Below are 10,730 nucleotides of genomic sequence, written 5' to 3' on the forward strand. Positions count from 1 at the left end.
CGAACTCTCAATTATCTTGGATCACTTCATAGGTGTTTCCAAAACATCCTAAGACAACTTACTGCACTTCCTGCATTCCCCTCTCCAAACCTGCCCCGTGTGTTGGTTCACAGCAGCTCTCCCACAGAGCAGTACCATGTACCGGGCAGAGGACTCACAGGGCTGAATGACACCAAGCCATTCCTGCTGCAGCAGTGAAATTTTCCTGCCACAAACACCGAACAATCATACTCCAGGGTTGAAGGGTATCCGGAAAGATGGGAGCCATGGAGAATCAGCAGGCTTATACCTGTCCCATGCCCCTTGCAGGCCTGTCTGACACCTGAAGGGACAGCTAGGCAGTGAGTCAGGAATTCCAACCCAGTGAGTGAGGGAGTATGCAAAATGCAGGTGAGAGGTTCCATTTCCACTCACAGAGTCACTTTAGTCTAGAGCATGTTACTCTGATTCACTTCACTGGGAAAAAGCTAAATGGAGTTATTAGACACCTCTAGTGAGCAGATCAGCAACACACTGATAACAGCAACACATTAATAACCAGAACAGTGTTGACTAAAAGAAAGGGTATCACCACACAAACAGGTATTAGTAATCCTTCCACACATGAATTAATTGCAGAGTAAGATACAGATCTGCCTGGATCAAGTTCCCTGCCTACACATACTGAGTACATCCCTCCACTTCAGCTGCTCAGATACGAAAGGGGAAGCAGGCGTGCAGATGCTTGCCCCTGTTGCATGCCCCTGCTTTGAGCTGTTTCTCAATCTTCTACCATGTTCCAAATTTCCCAATTTCCTCTTAACTCTGCAAGAAGAGAGGAGCTGGGTCCACCCACTGTTCTTGTTCTAGGCTCATGAAGAGTCCAACAGCTACATTCACAACCCAGCTCCTGGATCTTGCCCTGAAGAACAGCTCTGACGTCTTCTCCAACTTCCCCCTTCTAAATTCATGTGGTGGCTTCTTTTCAGAAAACTTCAACTTTCAACCACCTTGAAACACAAGATCACGTGCAGGAAAAATGAAAATCCTTTTTTCTTCTTGCCCCCAAGTCTTCAGGATAATTTAAAAGCCAACAAAATTGATGGTTTTACCTACCTTTATGTCCCAGCATCACAGCAAGATGTAACGGAGTATTTCCTAAAATAAATAATGACACAAAAAGATGTTAGATTCAAGGTCACAGAATCCCAGACTGGTTTGGGTTGGAAGGGAGCTTAAAGCTCCTCCAGTTCCAACCCCCTGCCACGGGCAGGGACACCTTCCAGTAGAGCAGGTTGCTCCAAGCCCCTGTGTCCAACCTGGCCTTGAACACTGCCAGGGATGGGGCAGCCACAGCTTCTCTGGGAAAAGTCTGTGCCAGCGCCTCAGCACCCTCACAGGGAAGAGCTTCTGCCTCAGAGCTCATCTCAGTCTCCCCTCTGGCAGGTTAAAGCCATTCCCCTTGGCCTGTCCCTACAGGCCCTTGTCCAAAGCCCCTCTCCAGGTTTCCTGGAGCCCCTTTAGGCACTGGAGCTGCTCTAAGGTCTCCCCTTCAGGAGCCTTCTCTTCTCCAGGCTGCCCCAGCCCAGCTCTCTCAGCCTGGCTCCAGAGCAGAGCTGCTCCAGCCCTCGCAGCAGCTCCGGGGCCTCCTCTGGCCTCGCTCCAGCAGCTCCACGTCCCTCTTGTGCTGTTGCCCCAGAGCTGGATCAGGACTGCAGGGGGGGTCTCCCCAGAGCGCAGCAGAGGGGCAGGATCCCCTCCCTGACCTGCTGCTCACGCTCTGGGGGTGCAGCCCAGCACACAGGGGGGTTCTGGGGCCAAGCGCACAGTGAACCCGGGTCATGAGGAGCTTCTCATTGACCAATACCCCCAAGCCCCTCTCCTCAGGGATGCTCCATTCAGTCTCCCTCAGCCTGGGCTTGTGCTGGGGATTGCCCCAGCTCAGGGGCAGGACCTTGAACTTGCTGAACTCCATGAATCCCTTGCAGTTCCTGCAGGTGTCTGCACATACAACTCAAACATGTTAAGAATCCAGTTACACGATCTAACCACGGAAGACACTAAAATACACCAAAGCAGTTACATTCTTCTGAGCAATCATTTGGATTATACTTGTTAGAATAAATATATCCAAAACACATTTCATGGACCAAGGGTGCTTTTTTGGAGTAACATCTTGAAACTTAAGGAAGCCAAAGAGGCCCAATTGTATCTTTAAGACACAGATAACCCAAACCTCTCTGCTTATCATGGTCTGAAAAGTCTGATACCTTACAAAGAATGACATATCTAGGCTAAAAGCTACTCAAAGATATGATGCTGATTAAAATTTTAAGAGCCTATTTTATTAATTTTTCATAATTTTAATACAAAATTTTCACTAATACAGTGTTGGACAGATTGTGAAATAACAGCAACTTCCCTACAAAAGCCCCTTTTGGTTGTTTTGGTGCCTTGTTTCCAAAGAAAGCTTCCTAGATTATCATCAGATATTACAAACACAAGCCTGTTTTCCTGGCTACGCATATGACACATTCTGTACTTCTGCTATTAAATATGCACTGTGAGGTACAGAGGGTTGATTTTCTGGATCAATGATGTTACCAGAATTCTGGCACATTTTATTGATGTAGCCTGTATTTAACTGTACTGCTCTCTTTAAATGTATAAACATTTTCTTAGTGAAGAGAAAAATCATTGGAAAACAAAAGTCATTTGCAACTACAACAAATGTACTTGATTTTAGGGTTATTTTCCAGTATCATGTTAGCAGTAAGTACCTGCTACACGCAAAGGGTGATGTACTGTACCTCTAAAAGATGCAATCCAAAAACTGAGAGGCTTCTATATGAAGTAATTGTCGGCATACTATAGTATCATGAAATCTCTGATCAAGATAGGCAAGCATAGGCAGGTTCCAAGTGGTTTTGTCTGAGCTATTTAACACATAGCACCAATGATTCTTGTGGGTCACTAGCAACATCACAGACAGCTCCAGCCTAGTTCATTATACACACTTTGCGGTAACCTCAAATTGTCTATTAATAGATTTCATCACATCTCTGAGCCAAAACACAACACAGAATACCAGATGCAGCCACTCTCGGTTAAGTGCCTGAAATAACGACGTTATTGAGGAACAGACTTGAGAAGGAGCCAAACCATGTGCTCAGGAAACGCAAATTATAGAAGCTAGGGGTAAACATCTTCCTCACCTTATCAAGCACTTCAGTGGGGAATATATATATGCGTATGTGTGTGTATGTAAGTTCTACCCTGTGAGGGTGCTGAGGCGCTGGCACAGACTTTTCCCAGAGAAGCTGTGGCTGCCCCATCCCTGGCAGTGTTCAAGGCCAGGTTGGACACAGGGGCTTGGAGCAACCTGCTCTGGTGGAAGGTGTCCCTGCCCGTGGCAGGGGTTGGAACTGGAGGAGCTTTAAGCTCCCTTCCAACAAAAACCATCCTGTGATTATACATATCTATATAATAGCTCTACACTAAGTTTTCTCTTACATTAATATACCTTCAAATTAAAAACCCACCCCACATTTCAAAGGGTGAATAAAACAGAGCCAGACAGCTATAGCAGCTATGACAGTGTGGTGTAATGGCAAGAAACACCAAACCCAAAGCCAACCAGGCCCCTGACAGCCTTCCTGGGAACTCTGTCAGATCTCATTCAGCCCATAAGCAGAAAGTGCAGCTGTGCAACAACACACATCATTTCAAAATTCCTCTGGACCAGGTTCTGAGGAACCTGGTCTAACTCTGGTGTTATCTCTACTTTGAGCAGCAGGCTGGACTAGACCACCTCCAGAGAGCTTTTCCAGCATAGATTTATCTTTGATTCAATGTTCTTTCAAAGCATGCAATTCAGAAACTAGACAGGAAATTTGGATAGAACAGATGAGGGGGAGGAAGAGCAGCAGGCAGAAAACCAGACAGTGCAATAACTGATACAGTACAGAAAGTGTAATCTATCAATTCCACAAGGAATAAAAATATAAGAAGCTATTTATGAGAAACCTGAAAAGAGGTGACATCCTGCTTGCTGGTCTTTAGCCAGGGAGTCCCTGGCAAGGAGAAATCTAAGGTTTAACAAGCGTCAGCAAGGTAACATAAGATGTTAGCTGTGGCACCAAAGGGAGAGGAGCACACCAGCAGGTAAGCCAGGAAAGCACCTTTAGGAAAGGGGTAAAGAGGAGAAACACATAGAAAAGGGACATGATGAAACTTCTCACTGCCATGATAAACTCTTCTCCAGACAACCCTTAACCCCCATCAGCCAAGCTCCGCAAACATGAACACAACAGTGTGTGGCTGCTTTGGAGAGCCTGGTGGCAGGACTGCAGGTGGGGTGGTCTAACACCACACAGAGAGCACACCAAACCCTGTAAGCACCACAGTAACCTCACACAGATTTTTATTCCATCAAAATTCCACTGCTACTTCAGAAGAGAACCTCCCTGACCAAAAGAAAGCAGTCTCAGCAAGAGCTAAGACACAATGCTAGCTTTGGGACATCCAGAAGTCAAACCTGGAACGGCATTTTGCACAGCTCCACCACTAATCAATCTGATAAATATGGGTAAGTCTTGATGCTCTTTGGGCCAAACAAAATGAGGTTTATCAGTAGCAAATTTAACTCTGACTTATCAAAATAGGCCATCAAACTGTGCAAGGTTGTATGTCACAACATTCTTATCATGGTGAGGAATCCCTCAGCTCATCGAATGCCTCCATGCAATCTTCAGGTTCTTCCCACAGCAGGAGAAAGGGAAGAGCTGCTCAAGCAGACAGACTCCTCTGTTGTCTGATCATAGTCAAGAATAAGGTAAGCTTTTGCTCTGCCTATGATAACTGAGGGAAGACAAATGCCTTGGGAAAGATGAGACCAGCACTGCCACGGTCTCCCACCCAGCACCAGCTGCCAACCCTCAGCACTGAGTACAGGGGCAGTAGGTATCAGGGGTGAAATGGGCAGCAGCCAAAAACATTCCACACATTTAATCTCAGAAACCTGGCTGGCTCACAGGCACAACGGGACAAGTTAACTTCTACTCCTGTGGGAGAGATGGGATCTGAAGATGTAACCTTAATTCCAGCAGCTGCTGAAACAGAGCCCCACCATCATGATGCATAAAGTCCCAGACTGATAAATTAATCAGTACCAGTGTTCACAGGGCTCAAAGGGAACCACTCCACCGGAATTCTATTGCACTGCAACCTCAGGATCCTAAAATACAAATCATGTTTAGTTGCTTTAGCATGGCAAGAACAGCAGCACCTCCTCTAAAAGCAAGCCAGAGCACAGCGAATCATTCTAGGTAAAATGAGTCTGATGAAAACACACGGTGAGCTTTAACACTACTGTTTTTCCCAGCCAGTGCACAGCCCAAGTAGGCATTTCTGCTAGGATTGACATGAGGGCGGGAAGGGCAGTTTCACTTCTTCCAGTTGCACAGGATGAGGTTTTCCAAGAACCACAGCCCAAGCCACAACAGTAAACGTTAGATTCCATAAAAACAAGGAGCTTTACACGAGACAGCCGCTGGAGAGGAAGAGGGTGCAAATATACAACTGTGTACTTCACATCTGTAAGAGCTGGAATAAAGAGGACACTCTAAATAATGAAGTGGCCGACATGTCGTTCCGATGACTTCCATGCAATTTAATCGTAATGACAATGTGTTTGATACGATCACTTCTAGACACCGACTGGAACGTGAATGGGCACATACTTGAGCAGCTGCAATCAAATTCATTATCTTTTGGCAACAGCTTGAGCCGCCACATAAACAAATCTCACGTTTCCCTTCCATCTAAGAAAGGCTTCATCGACATCTATAGCTTTGGGAAATGAGCTTATACACTTCCCTCCCCGAGTCACTGAGCCTCCAGGGCCTTATTCTGAGAAAGCAGTGATACAGCAGTGCCTGAAACCCTGCATGTGCACTCCAGGACAGGCAAACAAACCCCATTTGCACAAAAAGACACATAAAACACGGCACTTGTCCGCACGTGTGTGCAGCTTTTAACCTTTTGTGAAGCATCTGGCATACCTACAAAGAACCTGAGTCTGTTTTCCAAGAGCAAATCAGCAAGATGATTTGGCTGTTCCAGAATATAACATGGTTTTGTTCTGAATACATGTTTAAGCTCTTAAATGCATATTAAATATAAAAGTAATCTAATAGCTATACAGACAAGCTTCTCCCCAGAAACTCATTGGTTTTGGAACAATGATGCTGGCATTCCAATGAGTAATGGTTTTTGAGGTTAATTTAGAGTGAGCCAGGCTGCACTCCATTTACAGTCACAACCATCAGTTGTTTTATCTGAACACCAAGAGTTCAACACTCTACAGCACTTGGCTTTTCTGCACTTAACCACACACTAAAAATGGGACTGAACTATAAACTCTGTTACCAGCAGTTCTTTCTCCCCTCTCTCACTTTCTTATCATGCACTGGGATTCTTCTGGCTTATTTCTGAGTATAATCGTAAGCTCAAGTTATCTACCCCAAAGAACTCACAATTCAGATATGTAAACAAGTGACAGATGGATTCAGGCAGAAGGAAAACAATAACAAGGAAATATTACTCAGGCCTTTGGTATGACAAGACATCAAGAGGTTTGTTGTTGGGGTTTTTTTGAAAGCTTAATAGTAAAGAAATGCTTAAAGTAAATACTTGGTGGAGGATAATGAGACAGAAATCCCCAAAGCACTCCTACCATAAACAGCACTGAGAAAGCAGAAAGATCTTCATTTGAAATGTATATATATGTGGTGCATACATATATATATTAAAAAAGGATAGGATCAGTGTTTGCGATAGACACTGAAGATGAGAGTGCAGCAAAGATGGATCAAGTAAAGATATTAAGCTTGTGATGATGAGTTACTCGACAGGGAACTGGAGGAGGTGTAGGGGAGAAGTCAGCAGAAGGAATACACCAAGTGAGAGAATTTCTTCCCCAGTCTGCTGCTTTCATTCTCCCAGTATTTGCTGCAGCCTTTGGAATGAAGATGACAGGATAAATATATCCGTAGCTATATTTACAGCAACGTACTCAGAAAAATGTTATGACAGTTGGAAGAAATACTCCTCCCTGCCTTGATTGAGGAAACTGAGCTGTGTATTCCTCCACATACATTAGTCTGTGTTTCAGAGTGCTCAATCTTATCATGGACATGGCTTTTAATTTCCAGTTACGCTGTTCTTCCCATTGTGTCAATCCCAAAGAGTGTTCTACCTTAATGTTCCTTTTTAATTTACATAACACAATTAAGTAAAACAAAGGGAACATTTATCTCTTAATCAGAAAAGGAACATAACTGCACCCTTTAATCACAACTTTCCAGACACCACACAAAGTATAACTTAGCATTCTCCAGCAGAATGATGTTACTCTTCAAATAGGCAGGAACCTAGAGACGAAAACTAACCACGAAACTTAAGCTGACCTGACAGGCTGATTTGGTATTTTTAACTGTAAAATATTTCCCAAATTAAATACATGGATGCCCCATCCCTGGCAGTGTTCAAGGCCAGGTTGGACACAGGGGCTTGGAGCAACCTGCTCTAGTGGAAGGTGTCCCTGCCTGTGGCAGGGGTTGGAGCTGGATGAGCTTTAAGCTCCCTCCCAATCCAAACCAGTCTGGGATTCTGTGATATTATTTTAAGATGTCCTAGCAGGATTTAAATAGAATCATGGAATGGTTTGGGTTGGAAGGAACCTTAAAGATCATCTAGTGAGCTAAATATTTATGCATTAGAGAGTGTCATGAGGATCATATTTCTACCTCTGCTATTGGCACTTCTACATCTAAACCAAGCTTGGAGGGGAACAGACAACAAAATTTTGACTCTTTCAAACCCCTGAACTAAAGCATTTAAAGAGGAAAGTTTTGTTTTATTTTTTTAGCCTGGGGAAAAACCGAAGCAAGTTCCACCAACAGCCAAAGGAGCCTCCCTTTGGGGTGCTCAGAACCCCCGAAAACAAACAGACGACGCCGCAGACATATGGAAAATACAGTATATACTTTTTTGTTAAAAGAAATAGCTTTTTGGACACGCAGCAGAGCCGGTCAGGGGAAGCTCTCCCATTATTGTGGTTTTACAACAACTGGCACCGTGCTCGCTCCTATCACCAAAACCCCAGGGATTTTGCCCAGAGAAGCTGTGGCTGCCCCATCCCTGGCAGTGTTCAAGGCCAGGTTGGACACAGGGGCTTGGAGCAACCTGCTCTAGTGGAAGGTGTCCCTGCCCGTGGCAGGGGGTTGGAACTGGGTGAGCTTTAAGCTCCCTCCCAACACAAACCATTCTATGGTTCTATGATACCCCAGCGTGCAGCCGCGCTCCTCCGCAGCCCCGCACCGCGGCCCCGGCGCCCCGCACCCGGCGGGGCAGCGGGAGGGGGCGCGGAGCTCCCTCAGCGCGGCCACCCCTCCTCCGCCCGGCGGCCGCTCACCGTGACTGTCCTTCTGCCCGATGCCCTGGGTGCGGATGAGGGCCGAGAGCCGCCTCACGTCCCCCTTGAAGACGCACTCGTGCACCGGGAAGTGCGCCGGGCACTTGTCGGGCTCGGCGGAGGGGCCCGTCCCGCCGGCCGCCGGGCCCCCCTTCAGCGGCAGCCGGTGGTGGTGGTTGCTGAAGATGCGGTGGCCGCCGGCCCGGCCGCCCTTCCCGCTGCTCGCGCGGCCGCCGGTGAAGATGCCCCCGGGCGCGGCGGCCGCCTCCTCCTCGCCGGGCGCCAGCAGGTCCCCGTCCTCCTTACTGGGCTTGTGGTCCCTGCGCAGCGAGCGCAGCTTCTCTCCGGTCATCGCCAGCGGCCGCCCCGCCAGCGGCGGGGCCCCGCCAAGAAGGCTCGCCGCAGCCGGGGGGGGGGTGATGCGCTCAGAGCCGCGGCGGCGAGCCCCGTCCCGTCCGCATCCCCCGCCAGCAGCGCCCGGAGCCCGCCCCCCCGCAGGGCCCCGCTCAGCGGCCCGGCGCCGCCGCCATCTTGGTAGCCTGATCCCGCGAGAAGCTCAGCACGAGGCGAGACTTGCGAGAGCACCGCGAGACTGCGCCAAGGGCGGGAAGCGGCGGCCGAGGCGGCGCCCCCGGTACCGCCCCGGTACCGCCCCGGTACCTCCCGCACCGTCCCGGTGCCGCCCCGGTACCGCCCCTTGTCACGCTCACCTCGGCTCGGCGGGGCCGTGAGGCGCTGGCGCTCTCGTAACCAGGCCCTCACCAGGTACAGGAGCCCGCGGGCAGCCCCTGGTGGCCGCCGCTGCTGGGGTGAAGGTGGAGCCAGCGCTTGGCGAACCGGCGGCAGCCCCCGCACTGGCTCCTTGGCTCCGGGCTCGGGTGTTTCCTTCGCAGGGATTTATGGACACGCTCGTGTGTCTGCGCTAAGGATGTATCTGTCATCTCCAGGGGAACGCCTGCCGCTGCCTGACGGGTGTAGGGAGCGGGAATACCCTGTGGTGCAGGCGGCTCACCGTGCTTCCATGAGGTGACTGCACTTCGCAGGGGGCTGTGCCTTCCCGCAGGCCTTGTATCCGTATCTTTGGAACACTACAGCTGCCACTGCGCAGGGGTTGGCTGTTGGGAAGTGCTCCCGGCTGACCAGGCTTAACTCGGACTGCTGAGGGGGAGAAGCACCGTGTCTGATGCTGTGTATTGTGAGGGATGGATCCAGACCCCCAGCCTGTGGCAAAAATGTGCTGCGATGACTCCAACGGGTTCCTCTCAGATTCGTTTGTGAAGTGGCCAAGTGGATGCAGGAGTGCCTTGGCTTGAGGCGTAGTTACGCAAGTGTAGAGATGACAGTGCATGTTCTGGTCGTTGCTGCGTGCCAGAGGTGTAAACAAACCACACAGCAATGAAACACGCGAGGTGAGCCAATGCCCCTCGTTTGCTAAGAGGGCGGAAGCTCCGGGTCACTTCCCAGGTCACAAAACGTCAGTGGATTTCACAAGGTGAGCTCAAGTCAGCACTTGGGCGTCTTCTCCAGTGCTCCTTTGGTGAACCCCCACATGAGCTGAGGAAAAGAAATGGGCTGCTCATGGTGTTCTGAACAAAATGTTGCCCTGTTCACACATTTCCCTCGTTTGTGGGGGTATTTCCCTCACTGAGAGAGAGAGGGAAAGAGAAGGCAAAGACCCAGCGTGATGCATGATGGTGGAAGAAGAAGCTCTCTGGAGAATGATGGCACCTGAACAAGTTGCCTTCCTCAAAAGCACACACAGGAAAAGGGAAAGATAACACAGTCGTCCTGTCTGTATAGATGTGTTATCATCTTATAAAGTAACTGCATTAGATTCAGAGCTCCCCGGTTCCCCTGCAGCAGCTCCTTCAGTGCTGCTCCTGCAAGTATTGACTTAACAATAGTGGCATGAATCATAAAAACATGATGAGTGTCACAGTCCAGGTAAACTGGATTTTTTTACTCATACTTCCAGGGGAAAGAGCCCACACCTTGTCAGCAAGATTAGATAAAAGAGAAAAAACTACTCTGAGTGACCTTTTTCTTTACCTGATTTGCATCATCTCCTCTCGTACCAAGTGGCTAAGGAGAGTTCTAGGCAGAGATGCAACTATGAAATCCAGTTTCTGTGCCTGCTGTCTTCACAGTAACAGCACGGCTACTTCCCACATGGATATTTACAATTTTAAATGATTATAGGGGGGAACAGGTCACCTTTGCTCTGTACTCCGTTGGTCTTTCTGACAAAACTCTTGTATCTTCTTGTTTGTAGAGA

The 10,730-nt window shown here is 48.6% G+C and overlaps 1 protein-coding gene across 1 annotated transcript in view; it reads right to left on the minus strand.

Moving 5' to 3' along the window:
- Window positions 1-9,070, minus strand: part of ANKRD13C (ankyrin repeat domain 13C) — a 28,095-nt gene extending 19,025 nt beyond the window's left edge. The window contains exons 1-2 of the mRNA XM_030494097.1: window positions 8,456-9,070; window positions 1,096-1,137 (exon numbers count right to left, since the gene is read on the minus strand). Coding sequence (XP_030349957.1) covers window positions 1,096-1,137; window positions 8,456-8,807 — 394 coding nt within the window. The 5' untranslated portion in view covers window positions 8,808-9,070. The remainder of the gene's footprint in view (window positions 1-1,095; window positions 1,138-8,455) is intronic.
- Between the last annotated feature and the right edge of the window lie 1,660 nt (window positions 9,071-10,730).

Source organism: Strigops habroptila, chromosome 8 (genome assembly GCF_004027225.2).
Source record: "Strigops habroptila isolate Jane chromosome 8, bStrHab1.2.pri, whole genome shotgun sequence".
Lineage (NCBI taxonomy): Eukaryota > Metazoa > Chordata > Aves > Psittaciformes > Psittacidae > Strigops > Strigops habroptila.